Below are 17,532 nucleotides of genomic sequence, written 5' to 3'. Positions count from 1 at the left end.
TGCACTCGGTGCTATAGTCTAGTTGAGGTGTTAGGGCATGGGTTGGACTTGATGATCTTAGAGGTCTCTTCCAACCTCATTCTTCTGTGATTCTATGATTATTAGGCCTGAAGGCGTGCAGAGCCCCGAGCCCCAAGCACACCCGGCTCCACAGAACGCCGGCGCGTTCCCGTGCGGGCCGGCAGTGACGTGCCCGCGCCGTCAGGCGGCCGGAAGCGCCGCGGGGAGCAGTAAACAACGGCGTCGGGAGCCGCGGCCGCCGCTTCCATCTTGGAGGAGCCCGAGCCCACCGGGGACCATGGGCAGCGTCCTGGGCCTCTGCTCCATGGCGAGCTGGGTAAGGTGGAGTAAGCGGGCGGCGAGGGGGTCCCTCCCTGCCTTTCCCTGCCCGCCGCAGGCTCGGAGCCGGCGGCCGGTGCTTCCCCCCCTCCTTCCCTCCCTCCGCACCCGGGCCTCGCCCGTCGCCTCCCCGCGCCTGTGTCTGTCAGGGCGGCTGTGGCGCTGCCTTCCCTCCTCCTGCTGCGGCACGGGCAGGCTGCAGGCCCCTGCGAGGCCCCTGCCCGGCCCCATCCGAGCTCTGTCCGCCCCCGCTCCGCCGGCCAGGGCTCTCTCCCCGCCGCGCCGGAGGGGGCGGGCCCCGCCGCGATCCTTCTCTCGGGCTGCTCCCGGGATCCCCAGCGATCCGTCGGAGCCGTTTTACCGGCGCTGTGGGGAGCTTCGTCCCTAAGCCAGCCAGGCCGGCCCGTCGAACTGCTGGGCGCCGCTTAATCCGCGTTGCTGTGCGGGAGGTGCTGCGGTGTCCGCTGAAATGACCTCTCCCCGAATTTCTAAAGAGTCTGATCAGATGCTTTAAACTCCAGCGTTTTTTTCGGGAAAATCAAAACCTGCACGTTTTCACGATTCTAATATTTGTATTTAATGCCTCTTTCTTACGGCTTTGTCTGTAGCAGCTCCACCCTTTGTAGCATCTTTGTCTCGCCGAGCCATCCTTTCCTGGCGGCACAGTAATCCGTGGTAATGTGTCACCACGTCAGTCAGGTGATTTTTGTTCATGGGAAGCAGTAGATTGAGATGGCATTAAGACTCTTGGCACGATGTAGGAGAGCAAAGAAGTTGGTAACTGGTAACTTCAACTGAGACACTGCTTTTTTATCAATAAGTGATACGTCTTTCCAAGTCTAGTCCCTGTCTATATTGACACAGTCAAGTGGTTTGTGAGTTTTTAGATGTTTGCTGTAAGAATGTCAGTGGGATAGTGAAAATCTGAATTTTTTCATACCAAAAATATTGTACTATGCATGAATTAAATTAACTATTATTAAAGCATTCATACACACATTTCTAGTGATATAACAAAACCTCATGTCTATCCAAGCTTCTACATCTGAATGTGTGGGCTTTGGCTCCTCTAGTACTGTATGACCTTTAATTAAGAGAGATGATCCATATTCCCTTAATCTCATGTACAAATTTTATGAAATTATCATAAAACTGGAAAATCTGCATAAATTTACTTCCAGGCTAATATGCCTATAAATAATCAACTAGAACACTCATAATATCCTTTTACCTTTGCTTCATTTTGCTCTCATTAACATTTTCTTTCCACATTTAAAACCACAGCTAATCAGCACTTGAAGCCTATACAGCAGTTCTGAGCAGGAGATCTGTCCACGCTGGTCTCTAGGGATACATCAGTACAAACTCAGTTTGTCGCTCTGAGAAGGAAGCACACAGTGAGGGTGAGGGAGCCGCCGGACCGGGTGCACTGGGGTTGGTGTGGTGCGGGCTGTGGCAGGCCGGCAAAGCTCCCCTACCCGTGGGGACGCTGCTGTCACTGCTGCTCCTCCCCAGGGCCACGTGTTGTGCTGTGCAGAGCTGCTCTGCTCAGGCCTCCTGCCGTGCTTGTCTCTTCTGGGCTTTTGTGCTGTGCTGCTGTGTGTTACTGCTCTGCGCTTCCCTGTGCTGATCAGGTAGCGCTTCAGGTTAGCATTTTTAAGAGCAAGGGGAGCCTGTCAGAGGTGGAGGTGAGACTGAACCTGTAAGAGCAGAGCCATCTCAGCAGAAGTCGTCTTCTAGTGACAGCCTAGGTTGATAAAGCAGTGCTGTTTTCCCTCTGCTGTGTCTTGCTTCTATTGTTCTCTTCTCTGAAACAGCTGACCTGCTGTTTTACTCTTTTAATATTCTCTGTCAAGGCAAAGATCGTGATTAATTCAGTGTCTATAAGCATAAGAGTAGGGATGATGTAGCTAAACCCTAACTAGGCCCATCAGGGGCTTAATGTTTTTGCAAATAATTAATTCAGTATATAATCATTTAGTCATTACTCCAGTAGGAAGATTATGTTTGATTTTAAAAACTTGTTCTGTGTGCATCAGGGGCAATAAAATTTGTCCTTCCGTGATTTCGTGGGGTTTTCTGTCTTATCTCTCCTTAAGTATACATCTTGTTACATGTTCTCATGCAATTTCCACTGCTCTGGGGAATGAAGTGACTCGTTTAGCAGGCATGAATTAACTTGTATGCCCTGCTGGCTGCTCCCAGAATAGGTGTGTGGGTTTGTCTTTTCTTATTTTGCCTTAGTACACCAATGAGCTGCTTATTTCTCCTCAAAAATGTAAAGGGATATGAGTTGGTAGGTAAGTAAAGTTTCTGGAAGGCAGTAGATTTTATTCAGTTGTGTCTGAGTAACTTTTGTCTAAGCTTCCTTAAGGAAGCAAATGAAAAAGTACATGTGGAGTAACTTTTTGTCTTCATGTGTGACTCAGCTGAATCACATTGGGGAGTTAAGCTTTGATCTCCATAGTAGTATCTTCCTGTGTGTACTACTGAAATTTTTGTGTGAGTTGTGCTTTAAATTTAGGAAGAAAGTGGCACAAACTCACCTTGTCTCCTCTGCTGATAAGCTGAATTCCATGGGCTGAATGTTCCTTGGTTCCTGTTCTTTGTGAAGTCTGTAACAAGTAGTTTTGCCCATAGTATAGCACTATTTTATTGGAATGGTGTGTATTTTATTCTCCTTTGCCAAAGAAAGAGAGAATTGGACTGTAACGTGATTCCTTGCGTAAGTAGCCGGCTTGTATAAATAGTGTAGTGTATCAACAGGTGTCTCTTGTTCAGAGATGGATGTGCATGAGCTGTTTAGGGGCAAAACATTTTAAAAGCTGGTGTTGGAGCTCAGACACTCCTGTGAGTATGGCCTTTCTTGAGGCACATTGTTTCCCAGTGAGGTGGAGCCAGTCATCTTCATTTCAGCTACTCCAAGTTTCTCCTGTCTGTAGAAGCATTCATGCTTGTGCTTCCACTGAGGCAGGGAGCAAGTTGCTTGAATTATTTAGGTATTTAACAAACTCTGGGATTCCTTACAGAAGTGAATTTTCATAACCAGTGCTTCTGTCCCCATGTTTTCTGCAGCAGATGAGCCTAATCATATATTCTATTCTGCCAAACTCAACCTTTTAGTCAAAAGTATGTTTAGAAATATTAATGCAGACAGAATTAGTTCAAGAAAGTAATTTTTTGAACAGAGAACTGAGATATTTTTCACTTTGGTGAAAAATATTTTTATTAAAATTATTTGTGTGTGTAGGAAATAGTGTAAGACAGTAGTACTATAAAATTCTGATGCATTTTGAGACAATATTCGCCATACGTTTCCTGCTAACAAAGTGTAGATGCACCTAGTGTAGTTGCCTGCAGTTGTAGAGCAGCCTCAAATGTCCATCTACTTCATCTTTTATGAAGAAGAGGGCCTGAGTGGGATGATCTGGTACGCTGTCCAGTTGCATCTTGAGCACCTCCCATGATGGAGACTCTACCATATCCTTGGGGAGGTTGTTGCTGGGACTGGTTGCTCTCGGTCTAAATAATTTCTTTATTATATTGAGATGAAACCTCCTATAAATCAGTGCCGTCATATTATTTGTGCTGCACTGAGTGGAGGAGAAGGTAAAAAGGGGCAGTATAATAGCTTTTTACATCCTGAAATACTTATAATGAGAATCTACCTAGTTTCAGTTTAGAAAGATAAATGTAATGGTGAAGTTTGCTGATTTAAAGATGATTCTGTAGCTTAGTGGAATGAAGGTTGTTGGCTCCTTGGGAAGGAACACATGCCAAAAAGAATACAGGGAAGTTATTTAAACGGCAAAGTTTGTGGGTTCAGTGTGTGAGTCTGGTTGAAATTGTAGGAATGATAATTGGCCTTTTCCGGAGGGCTTCTCAGGAGGCTGCCAGCAGTGTTGTGGCAGTCTGTCTGCTTTTCCTGGCCACCCCTGAGGCTTTTCCGGTAGCAGTGGACTGCTGGCATTTTTGGTTGTCATATGACTAAAGTGCTGAGAACTCTTTCTGACACATGCCTGTCATACTGGGTGATTGGATTGGAATGTCCTGCTTGTGTGGCCTTGTAACTACTCCTGTCCTTACCTGACTGTGTGTCTCTCATGCAGTGATGGACACCTGTGGCTTTTGTCCCATGGTGGAGTTGTCCCTGGATGTGTGCTGGGGGAGAAGCTGGGTTTTAACCCTGTTCTGTATCTTTTTGCTGTGTCATGGTTTATTGTTGCTCAGAGTAGGGCAGTGATCGCACATTTTGATTGTACCTTTCCTCCTTTGTCTAATGTTTGCTTGTGGGACCTTGCCTTTCTTTTACTTCCCAAATTGTCACATTGCACGTGACAGAGAATTGTTCCCTGCTTCCCAACCCTTTCCTGGTGAAATAGCTCCCTTTTTTTCTTCACACAATTTTCTTTGTGAGAATTACATACAGGTAAATTTTGTCCTGTTTGTTTTTTCCCCGCTTGTAGTATTACAACTGTACAGCATTCCTATCCACTTCTGCTGTTGATATTTGGTATCAATAACGCATGTACTGCATATTTGCTCTGTTCTTACTGTTTGTAACTTTTACATTGCGTAAGTTAATTTTGCGGACTAACAGAATTATGTGATAGGTGAGTAACTGCTAATATGAAATAGTTTACAACTTAAGATTTAGGCTCTATCACCTGTTTTTTGTGTTTTGGAAAGATTTATGGCCCCAGTGAGGATTTTATCCCAACTGTGCCAAGTGCTGAGAGTGTACCTACATAACAGTTGTGCTCATATCTTTTTCCGGTGGTGTGTTTAGTTTCTGCAGCTGTGGAAGGGAGGGTGTAGTTGCTAACAGAAGCATTCCTTGCATGTCAGTTGGCTGAAATGAAATAAAATTCAAGAGAACAAATGAGCCTGAATCCAGTCTTTATTTCTTCTGAATGGCTAAATGATTACTTGTAATCATTGAGAAGTATTAGAAATCACTAATTTCACTGTGCAGCAGCACATCGAGAAGCGCTGTTGTTTGGTGGCTCTGTAGAATGTTGCAGTGACCAATGGTGGGATGCGCAAGATGAGTAATTTTCCATCATATCTGATGATCTGCACAGCCTGATTAAATATTGAAATCTAGTAATCCAAAGCTTTTTAAATAATTCATGTTCTATCTTTTTGTTCAGATACCATGCTTGTGTGGGAGTGCCCCGTGCCTGCTTTGCCGATGCTGCCCCAGTGGAAACAACTCCACCATAACTCGGCTGATTTATGCCTTCTTTTTACTTCTTGGCGTGAGCGTTGCCTGTGTGATGCTAATACCAGGCATGGAAGAGCAGCTGAAGAAGGTCAGGTTATTTATTGGCAGCATTTTTTGGTAGAACAAATGTCACAGATAATAGTAATTGACATCTTGAAAAGCATGGATTTTATTTGGAAATATGTCGTTTTGCTGCAAATTGTGCTTCACAGTCACCATTAATTTGTAAGTCAAATAAAGAAGTTGTAGGAAGATCTCTCTATAGATGAAAAGCACTCTTTTGAGGTAAAGCCTCTTCTTTAAGTGCTCAGAGCAGAAAAAAAAATTTGCATCAAACAAGAAAATTTATGTATGTGTAATTTCAAATTAAGTATTATTGAGATGCTTGTATTTATGGCACTTTATTGATTTTTATTGTGGTCATGATTAAAAAAAATAACCACACCCTAAGATGTCTTCTAGTTTCATTGGGCTGTACTAGTTAAAATTCTATTTTAAAGTCTGTAATGTATAACAAAAATATTTTTCACTCATCATAGTACCTGTTTTCCACTCAGGGAATTAGGAAGTGTTTGTAGGATCTTAGAGTTTATTAGCTGTATGAAGATGTGATATAAAACTAGAGAATGGTGATGTGAGTTACAGTAGAGTTTACTGATTCACTGAACTTGGATTGCATGTACTTCAGTTCTGTTTTGCAGTCTTTAGTTTTTTTCAATAGATAGTAGCTTTGGTTAGGCATAATTTTCATGGTTTTTTCCTTAAAATTATTCATCTGTAAATGTGTATTGTAGGTTGGTATACTTACCACATTAGAGCTTCAGTGAGAGCCATGTTAGTCACCTAGGAAAGAAAATTACAGCCTTCTGGAATATGATTTGACTTCTGAAAGATGTTGCTTATGTCCTGGTAGTGACCGGAGAGAATGTTCTCAACTGTTTCATATGGGAATTACAGATACACCTAATTGATGGTGATTGGAATTACGAATACACCTAATTGATGGTGATGGTACTTTTTTTGGGAGAGGCTGTGTCTGTTTTAGAGATGTAAGCAGGCTGCCACCTCCTAGCTATGTCATAAGCCTGATAGTAACTGTCAAGTCAAATTTATCAGTTCACAGATCTTTGATTATCTCTTGATTCAGATCTGCAAGGGAAAACTGCATTTCTTTGAGAAGTTCTGAAATTGCTAATACCATAAAAAACCAGTTAATAAGATCCCTGTCCTGTTCATGGAAACATTCAAGGTCAGGTGGGATGGGGCCTTGAGCAACTTGATGTAGTTGAAGATGGCCTTGCCCATGGCAGAGGGGTTAGTCTAGGTGACCTTTAAAGGTCTTCTCCAACCCAAATTATTTTATGGAAAAATTTATTTTATTTTATCCTTGTCTGTGCAGTGCAGTTTTTTTAAACTTGCATGTGTTTGATATTCTAGTTAGACTGCAGCTAATGATGCAGTCCTTCAATATCATATTTTCTAACAGTGCTAATAGTTACATAATGTTACAATATTAATGAATTGAGAATTGGAAATTTATTAATATTCCTTTACTGACGGAAAGCCTTTTAATGACGACTGATGCATGTTGTATTTTTCACAGATTCCTGGATTTTGTGATGGAGGGTTGGGAACAAGTATTCCTGGTGTGCAGGGCCACGTGAACTGTGATGTCCTGGTTGGCTACAAGGCCGTGTATCGCGTGTGCTTTGGCATGGCCATGTTCTTCCTTCTCTTCTCCTTGCTGATGATCAAAGTGAAGAGCAGCAATGACCCCAGAGCAGCAGTGCACAATGGGTAAGATGCAGAAATGAGTGCTGAGATGAGTTAGTGATTAATTTTTGTTTCATTCTACAGAGATTTTTTTCAAGAAATAAAAATATTTAAGAGCTTCATCTAAGTTATATTCGTCTTAACTTTGAAGTTTGTAAGGGCTTTTGTTCTTTTCTCCACAGTTTTCTTTAAAGGTTATAGCGGTTACACATATATATCAATATAGATGTATAAAACGTATCTTTTCTCTTTCTACTATCTCTTCAGTTGCCTCTCTGCAAAAAGAAATGAGTTAATGTATCTAGTTTCTGAGCTTTCCAGTGGATTTTCGTTTGTATTTCATTTTAGTTAAGATTGTCAGCTGGAAGAATATAGTGGAATTTCAGCTTGTGTATTGACACAAGTGGTGGTTTTCATCCAGGTTCTGCCTATGTGTAATGCAGCTCCTCGAACCAAGGAAATGTAAATATTTGTAAGAGGACATGATGCTGAAAAGCCTAAAACCATTTATGGTGCCAAATCTTGGTGGTCACAGTGATTGCTTAGACTACTGCTTTTTAGAGGTGACTGTATTTAACAGAAGCTGTGAATAGCTAAACCAAAAGTTTTATTTTCTATTCAGTATAGTAGGATTAAACATGTCTAACATAAAAAGAGAAAAAACTTCAAATTATTTCTGTAAGGGAAAATAATTAAGACTGAGCAGAATTTTGCTTTGTTTACTTTTGGGTTTTTTTGGAAAAGAAAAAGAGAGTAGAGTATTAAGGTATGTTAGCATGAGTAACTCAGTTCAGCCTTTCCCTCCACCCTCTTTTGTTCAGGAGAACATGCTTGTTGCAAACAAAAAGGAGATGGTTCAGCTACATTCTGTATCAGAGCTCTGTTGTTTTTTCGTTCTTTTTCAGAAAAAGGCACATGGTGATTTTACAAAATGAGGAATGTTTTTTACCTAAATTTTTTCTAAAGTGTTTGGGATCTTCTTGATAACCTTATTTGGAGTTGTGCTCTCCAATACAAATTTAGGTACTGTTTATGCAACCCATAGCAGTTTGCTCATCTTAGCCAACTGAAATCAGCACTAGGATAAAAGGAAAAATTTAACTGTTGCTGGTAGAATGTTTAATAACATTACTTTCAACGCTTCTGTAATAACTCGTTGCTTCAATAATATGCGTTACAGTGAGCTTTATGAAAAGCGTTATGGCTTTGGATTTTTGAAATTGTATGTTCAGTAATATTTTGAGATGCAATCTTTTTGTCAGTGATATGAAATATTCAGAATACTATGTTTTTGCATCTATGTGTACTAACTTTTATGCTTGAATGCAAGTTAAGCCCAGTAATACAATCTAGTGCCAATGTTCACCTTCGCTGCTTTATTAATGCCAGTCAGAATGGTTTCTTGCCTCAGGTTTATGATCACAATAGAAAAAAAAATCAGTTATAATGTATCTACCAGATAATTGCTGGCTTGTACAGAATGCACGGCAGCTTTAGGTGTTATTTCAGATGACTATTGTTTTCAGTCGTAGAATGGGGTAGAGCAGTAAGATCCCTTAAAAAAGCCTAGAATTAGAGATTAAATATATATAAACTTGAACCCATTTCTATAATTGAGAATGACATTGATTTTAAAAAAGTGGATTCTAAAACTACTTTTAGTGGGGTTTGTATTGCACTGTAAATGTTACAACTTACTTCAACTTTCAGACTGGATTTTGTCACTTGTCTATATCCCAGGGAGTTAGTCCTTTTTGTTCTGTATTCTACACTTCTGTCATCTCACATAGTTCCTCTCCACACAATTGGAGCTTGTTCTTCTGGTATCCATCACTTGATTGTAACAGCCAGCAGGAGAGATTAAACTTGTTCAAGTATGGGAAGAAATGAGAAGGGATAGAAAACTTGAAAAACTGACAAGTGTTTGACACGGTGGGGGTGTGGTACATATCTTTGTGCTGTTATATTCAGTGTTGAAGTGCATGTAGATGGCATCGTGCCTGTTTTTGGAGCTGCCTGTCACTGGGATCTGAAAAAATAGTCTTTACCTCCTTACAGTTTTGTTGACATAACAGTTTGAAGTTCTCTATGCAGGGTATATTTATACAGTTAGTGTTTGGGGTGTGTTTGGTGATGAAGGATATTCCCTTGTATGTTTTCTGGAAACATCTGATCTCTTTTGATGGTCTGTGAGTGCATATGTTTTACTGGAAGAAAAATTCCAATGACACTGCCCTGAAGCAGGGACTTGGAACTTGATTGGGTCTTTTCTGTTCAGGGTAATTGATTTGCTTTTGTTTTTGTGGTAAATCCTCATCAGCTCAGTAGGCCTAAAGAATCTGAAATTGGGTGGGAACAATCTCGACTTTTATATATTTCTCTCATGTATGAAGTGAACCAAGACTGGTAGGGAGCTCCAGCATAATATTTTATGTCATTGTAGGCACCAATCAGATCTTTGGTACTAAAAGTACAAAGAGATTTTTTAACCCATTTTTCTGATATGCAGACAATACAACAATCTCACTGCTCTGGTTTAAAACATTCTAAGGAAGAAAAAAAGCAGCTCACAATTGGCCTGATTTGGAATTCACAAGTAAGAAGATACCTCTGGGAAATGTGTCAAACTCTGTCAGTCTAGCACAGTTTAAGCATAATTTTTGGAGAACAAAAATCTTGGGCAGATAAAATTTTTATCCCGCTTCAAATGAGGCAAGTTAAGAGTGAGCAAATTAAAAAGAAAACAACCCTTAAAGAGGTGTATTTTATGTGTGAATTAGACCAGACTTAACAGTAGCCTTATTTTTTTATTTCCCTTTAGATTCTGGTTCTTTAAATTTGCGACGGCACTTGCAATTAGTGTTGGAGCTTTCTTCATCCCAGAGGGACCATTTACAACTGGTGAGGGAATATTTTCTTCCTCTGTATCATGGTGTAGTCATACTTAGTATGTAAGTGCATGCTGATGTCATACAGTTTTAATTCTAGGTGTGTAACTGTAGTGCTTCTCTGTGTTTAGGGACACTATGATGGGGGGTAAATAACCTATGGTCCTTAACTGGTTTTGTTTTACTTCTCTTCTAGTGTGGTTTTATGTAGGTATGGCTGGAGCATTCTGCTTTATTCTTATTCAGCTGGTCTTGCTTATTGACTTTGCCCATTCCTGGAATGAATCTTGGGTGGAAAAAATGGAGGAAGGAAACTCAAGATGCTGGTATGCAGGTAAGGAGAGACTGTACTACAGTCAAGTTTTAATTTAATTTCTTGTGCATTGTGTTAAATAATTCAGTAACCCACTAAATAGTTTATTTTACCAATGCAGACAGGGCTGCTTCATGCATGAGTATAATTTTCTCAGGTGTGTAGTTCAGCTCCATTGATGTCCTTCTGTTGTCAAGTTAAGTAAGGTGAAGCAGGGAGAGGTGCAGCAGCCTCTGAGTAGTAAGATCTATTCCCTGGGAGCAGGGCATGAGTTTCACAGAATCACAGAATGGGTGAGGTTGGAAAGGACCACAGCAGCTCATCTGATCCAGCCTTCCAGCTCAAGCAGGGTCATCCCGGAGCGCACATGGCACAGGATTGTGTCCAGATGGTTCTTGAATATCTCTAGTGAGGGAGACTCTACAACCTCTCTGGGCAATCTATTCCAGCGTGCAGTCATACACAAAGTAAAGTTATTTCTCATGTTCAGGTGGAGCTTTCTCTGCATCATGATTTCAGAATATCAGAGAAGTGGCAACTGCAGCCTTTTGGGGTTTTCTTGTTTTGTTTTTTGGGTTGGTTTTGGTGGGTTTTTTTCGGTTTGTTTTTGGTGTTTGTTTTTGGTTTTTGTTGATGGTTTTGATTTTGGGATGTTTGTTTGTTTTGGGTTTTTGTGTTTTTTTTTTCAGCCACAGGTTTTGCTAGCCCTTCAGTGCTGATTAAAAACAAAGTAACCTGCTAGTGCATCATAAGTAGAATCAGCAGAATCATCTCAAACAATTGTTTTTTCTGGTGGCCAGTAAGTCATTCTTTGAAGGTATATGCTGAGTGAAAGGTCAGGGTAGTGAAGGAGAGTAAAGTCATCTCACTGGAGAAATGTTATTTTAATAAAGTGTTTCAGATTTGATAGTTTAGGTGTTTCAAAAGACAGCATGGTCTGTCTTCATTCAGTGGCCACTTCTCTACGTAGTGTTTTTACTAAGACTAAGTAATTAGTCTTTTAATTAATTTACTAAATTACTAATTAATTTACTAAGTAATTTGGAAATGAGATTTTGTTTTAGCCTCTGTCAGAGAAGTATTTCTTCAGTTTCTTTTTTAAGCTGTTAGCCAAAGTGTGTCCAGTATAATTATGTTCCTTTATCCTCCTTGTTCTTCCTGGTTGCTGTTAGGGCACTGGAGAATCAAGCATGGCCTCAGGATTCCCATGTATTGTTTCTTTTTAATACTTCACAGGCTGTTTGAGAACTTCTTTTACGTTTCAGTGCCCATAACTTTCATTGTATATTGTATCCCACACTTGATAATCATGCAGTATTATTCCAATCATAGTGGTTTCTGTTATTAACCAGTTTAACTATGGTTTTGTTTCTTCACAGCTCTGCTCTCAGCTACAGCTATCAACTATCTGCTGTCTCTGGTAGCTATCGTCTTGTTTTATGTTTATTACACTCATCCAGAAGGTTGTTCTGAAAACAAGACATTCATCAGTGTTAATATGCTCCTGTGCATTGGTGCTTCTGTAATGTCAATTCTGCCAAGGATTCAGGTACGATTTTAATTCTGTTCCGTCCTGTATTACCACAACATAATTGTGCCTGCAGCTTTTGATTGCCTAACTTCCCTGTTCTGTGACTCCTTTATGTAGGAATCTCAGCCAAGATCTGGTTTGCTGCAGTCTTCGGTGATCACAATTTACACAATGTATTTGACTTGGTCAGCCATGACCAATGAGCCAGGTAAGTGTAGTAGCAATGTAGAGCTTTTTGGGTAACCGGTTAAGCAATAAATTGTACTTCCACCTCTTTCGCAGGGCAGCATTAGAGCAGGGTAACAGAATGTGCATGTGTTAGGGCTCAGCTACGTGTGCTGCTAGGCGCCCACTCTCCTGAGAGATAGGAAGGGGTGGGCAGCAGGGAGGGAGGGCAGGGTGTGCATGGCTGGTCCAGGCAAGCTCCCTTGAGGGGAAGAGGGAAGCAGAGTGCCACTTCTTCCAGGGTATGCTCACCTTTTCTTCCCCCCAAAGCTACACTCCCAGCAAGGACATAGAAAATAGCAACCTGGCCTTGCCCACACATCTCTGAGCTCCGCCCCCTCTGCAACCAGCATGCTAACCAAGGTCATGTCTTTTTCCCCTGCTTGTATGGCATGTAATTTCTGCTGTTTACTGGCAGAACTGCAGTATTCTAAAGCTTAGATTTTGCAGATCAGTGCAACTCCCCTGAGGAGTCTAGGAGTTTCATTTCTCTACCAGGTTTCATGTTTCTTAGGTGACCAAGATGCTACTGATTATATTTTTCCAAACTGAGGATTTATAACCAGTATTAATAAATGTTGTCAGTGGTTATTGTGACTGGAAACAGTTGAATATCTCTAAAAATAAAAAAGTGCAGGAATTCTGAAGATTAAAATAAATCACCAGATATTGATTTTAGTGGTTTTAATTGGGTCTCTGACCCTTTTGTCTTAGCTGTGGACAATCTTCTGTGTTTCTGTGTTATGGAATATATGAGTCATCTATTTCAGGTAGTGATTATGGGAAAATAAGACTGTCTACTCCTTTCAGCTGTTTCATCAGTGTTACCTGTGGATGCTGTCGGTTGGGAACCACCCATAATAAAAAACTGACTTACTGGCATTGTTTTCCAGTTCTGGGATGACTTGGGTACCCCATCTACAGAATATGTTTGTCAAACTTGTTTTCTAGCAGTAGAATTTCTGAAGTTTATTATGCAGAAATTTTTGTTTTGTTGCATCTAATTATGTCAGATGGAATAGTAAAGCAGTTGATGCATATCTTACATAAGTTCAGAATCCTTTTATCTGCTCAAAGATACAGATTTTTATGCCATGTACTGTCATTTCCCTGCTATAGAGAGATTCAGTAGGCTAAAATTAAATTCATATTTTACTTAAAGGCTGTCACAGTCACGACTTTCCTTTCTATTTCTGTGCATTCAGCATGGAAATGTGCTATCAAATATTTGTCCTGTTCTTGTTTTATGTAAGTTCTAATACAATTTCCCTCACAGACAGGCGCTGTAACCCCAGTCTGCTGAGCATCATTGGTTACAACAGCACCACCATTCCAACCCAAGGTCAGGTGGTGCAGTGGTGGGACGCACAAGGGATTGTAGGACTGGTTTTGTTTCTGCTGTGTGTTCTCTATTCAAGGTAAAATTCACTTTAAAAAAATACATTAATTTGTATCACTTCTTATTGTTGGATACTACATTGTATTTATTTGGGAATGTGTACCATGTCCTTTTCTGTCATATCCAGCATCCGGACATCCAACAACAGCCAAGTTAACAAGCTGATGCTGACCAGTGATGAATCAACGCTGATAGAGGATGGAATGCCCAGGAGTGATGGCTCCCTTGATGATGGAGATGATGTTCACCGAGCTATAGATAATGAGAGGGATGGAGTTACTTACAGTTACTCCTTCTTCCACTTCATGCTTTTCCTGGCATCACTGTATATCATGATGACACTTACCAACTGGTACAGGTATTTATGTTTGATTAGATGTTGTGCTGATAATGAGCATCCAAGAGGCCGTCTCTTGCTGGACAAGGAGACACAAGTTGCATGTTCTGGAATGTAGGTCTTGAGTGGGCATTCTCAAGGGAAGTGTATCTGAAAACTGTAGCCAGCCTTGTTCACAAGTGCCTGCCATATTTTCTAGGATGATTCTTGTCATTCACTGAACTGCTGAAATACATCCTGCTAAAGTGAACAGGACAAAGTCTTAAATTATATAACAGTTAAAAATTAGTAAACACTAGGCCTATGACTAGTACAGAGAGCTAGAAAAAGGACATGTTATATCAAGAGATCAAGGGGAAGGTGTTTCTTCCCATCTCCTCCAGTTCTGGGGGTTCCCAGTACGAAAGACAAGGACATACTGGAGAGAGTCCAGCGAAGGGCTATGAAGATGATTAAGGGACTGGAGCATATGTGATATGAGGAGAAGCTGAGAGAGCTGGGACTGTTCAGCTTGGAAAAGAGAAGGCCCAAGGGTCCCACTGGTCTGTCCACCAGTGCATATAAACACTTGAAGCAGGTGTGTAAAGAGGATGGAGCCAGGACTTCTCAGTGGTGCCCAGTGACATGTCCAGAGCAAAAGGCACAAACTGAGACACAGGTGGTTCCCTCTGAACATCAGGAAACACTTGTCCATTGCTAGGGTGACTGAGCACTGGCACAGGTTGCCAGGGGAAGTTGTGGAGTTTCCATTCTCAGAGGCACTCTAAAGCCATCTGAGGCAGCTGGATTTAGGTGTTCCCGCTGGAACAGTGGAGTTGGACTTGAGAACCTTCAGTCGTCTCTTCCAACCACAGCCATTCTCTGACGGGGCTTGGTGGAAGGAAATTTATGTTGTCTGATCCTTGAAAAAAATCCTCACAATAAAATAGTCTTCCTGTGTGTGAACTATTGCTAACAGCTAGATCAGATGTTCTTTAGAATTAAAAAATATAGCTGAAGGTCTCTAGTTATTTGTCAAAGAACAATTTGTATCAAAAAAGCAACACTAAAAGGTACTTCTTTCAGAAGCAACTCTTAGTAGATAGTCCTGCTGTGAAATTGATTTGTGGCCCTACTTGGGTCCAATATAACATCAAGATTATTAATTTCTCTAGGTGGTATGTGGCCCTATTCTTCTAAAGTTCTTCTAAGCCTTCTGATGTTTACATTTTTGTAATGCAGTTTCTCACACACTTTTCATGTAAATAATTATTGTTTTGAATTCCTTTCTGGAGGAGGAGAGAACTGATGAACTGTTGGTTTGACCAATGTGGTTGGAGGGGTGGCAATTTAATCCTCCAATCCATGGTCACTTTTGGAATTCTCTAAATATCGAGGTTAGGAAATAAACACGTTCTTTTTTGCCAGTGTCATTCATTTTGTGTTGTATTGCAACAGCGGTGTCCTTTGGCAAGGCAAAATGCATTCCTTTTGTCTCTAAGTGCTATCCGTTTACTGCCTTTCTGGAGATTTGTTAGAGATTCCTTGTAATTATTTCTGCTTTTTGGCAGCTTCTCATACCTCAGTAGTTTTTGTGCTGTTGTTGTTTTTCCACCTCCTGTGACACCTACTTACAGGTGGTGTTCCTGTAGAGACTGGTGTGAACTGCCTGGGAGAAGGGTCCTTTGATGTGTGAATTGAGAATGATCTTCTGTGGAAACAGTGTTGAATGGTAGCTTAGAACACAAGTATGTTATATTGAAAAAAAAATAGCAAATGATCCTTTTTCTTTTCCTTGGTTCACAGTCCGGATTCTTCTTACGAGACAATGACCAGCAAGTGGCCATCTGTGTGGGTGAAGATTTCTTCCAGCTGGATTGGCATCGTGCTGTACGTGTGGACTCTGGTGGCTCCGCTGGTTCTCACCAACCGTGACTTCGACTGAGCTGTGCTGCTCTGGAGGAAGGCTGTGTTAGCACCATGTGTCCCTGAAACAAACAGTATTCCGGGTAATAGTGCGAGTGTAAATACATGTGTGTGTGCTGTCCAGGTAGTATTCCCTGCTTTATCCTGCATGATTACCTTGAATCATGTCTTGTCATTTCAGTAAATGACTTCTTCTAGCTGAGCTCAAAGGTAATTGCTGTAACGATGGTTTTCATAGGATTACTCCTACTTTGAGTGCTTTGGGAGTACGAGACGAGACGTAAGATCAAGAGCTTTTGGAAGTATGTTTTTTCCCCTCAATTGCATTAAATGGTTGTAGGAAAAAAAGTGCAAGTGTTAATTAGGGTAATTAAACAGTGTTAGGTCAGGCTTTGCAAGTGAAGAAGGGTCTGCCTTTGATGATCCCTGTTGCCTTGATTCCAAAGTAAGCCTTGAGTAAGTGTTGTTAGACTCGAAGTGGAGCATGTGTGGGTTCACTGGACATCTTGCAGCACTTTGGCACTATCAGCCTGACTTTTCCCATGCCGAGGGCAGCAGTACCTTCAGCACAGATGTGAGGGGGGAAACTTGCACCTGGAGCTGCAGAGGAGCCAGTCCAGTGTGTCCCATTGCACACAGGAGGACAGGCACCCTGGGGAGAAATACCCTGGTATCAGATGCTCAGAAGCATGTTTTTAAGGCACCTGTTTACAATGTGCATCTACATAGTATTATTGGTTTTTTAAGTAGTTTAAGTAGCATAGCTGTGCTGTAATTTATTGCTGTTTTGTGTGCCACTTTCTTGGCTAAGCTACAATCACGAAGTTTGCAAGGAGCCGGGTGGTAAAAGCTGTGTAAGCCCTTTGGAGGAATTGAGTATTGTGATTTAAAAAAAAAACGTGGAGAGAAAGAAGCACTGAAGTTACAATAACTAAAGGAGGAGGAGGTTTGCATTTACTGAGGCTTCAACTGAAGGGTTTCTTAAAATATTTGGGGCTCTGAATCTTGAGATCTTTTACTGTATTAGGTATTTTGCTTGTTGTCCATTGCCAGAGATGGACTTGAGCCTAGAAAGTCTAAATCTAGGCATAGTTCCTGTGCAGTTACGAAATCTTAAAATGCTTTTGTGCTTGCTGCTTTGTAACTGAAGTACATAAGCTGTATAATTTCTCTGTTACTTGCTACAACTTGAGCCTAGAGCAACCTGACTGGGAGTGACCCTGGAGCCTGCAGCAGATGTCATGCTCATCCCTTTCTGTGGTGTTTGTAACTGTGACTTCCTGTTGCTATTCTCTAAGCTTTTATTTTAATTCTGCACCTGAACACTTACTGCAAAAAATTCTGACATGTCAAGTCAAACTTGAGACAGTAATGGAAAGATGTAGTAAAGGCTTGTAATAATTTGGAATATGTTGTTACCTTATTAATAAATAAATTTGGATGAAGATGGCCCATGACTTTTGATGTCTCTTGCTGCTGCCAGATGTGGCTATTGCAAGGGTTTGTGTAACCTTCTCATCCCCTCTTCTGGGGATGCTTTGTAGCACTATCAGGTTCTAAGAAGAGCCAGCAGTGCTGCAGAGCACACCTGAGTC

The 17,532-nt window shown here is 41.1% G+C and overlaps 1 protein-coding gene across 1 annotated transcript; it reads left to right on the top strand.

Moving 5' to 3' along the window:
* Positions 1–203: 203 nt before the first annotated feature.
* SERINC1 (serine incorporator 1) lies at positions 204–17,394 on the top strand. The gene is made up of 10 exons (XM_084203533.1): positions 204–337; positions 5,493–5,654; positions 7,170–7,363; positions 10,161–10,240; positions 10,424–10,561; positions 11,920–12,089; positions 12,189–12,279; positions 13,573–13,714; positions 13,823–14,053; positions 15,818–17,394. The coding sequence occupies exons 1-10, from the start codon at positions 299–301 to the stop codon at positions 15,954–15,956; spliced, it is 1,386 nt and encodes a 461-aa protein (XP_084059659.1). The 5' UTR covers positions 204–298; the 3' UTR covers positions 15,957–17,394.
* The last annotated feature ends 138 nt before the right edge of the window (positions 17,395–17,532 follow it).

The sequence above is a fragment of the Fringilla coelebs genome (assembly GCF_963513975.1).
Source record: "Fringilla coelebs genome assembly, chromosome: 3".
NCBI classification, from domain to species: Eukaryota; Metazoa; Chordata; class Aves; order Passeriformes; family Fringillidae; genus Fringilla; species Fringilla coelebs.
This window is presented reverse-complemented; position numbering and strand designations above follow the sequence as displayed.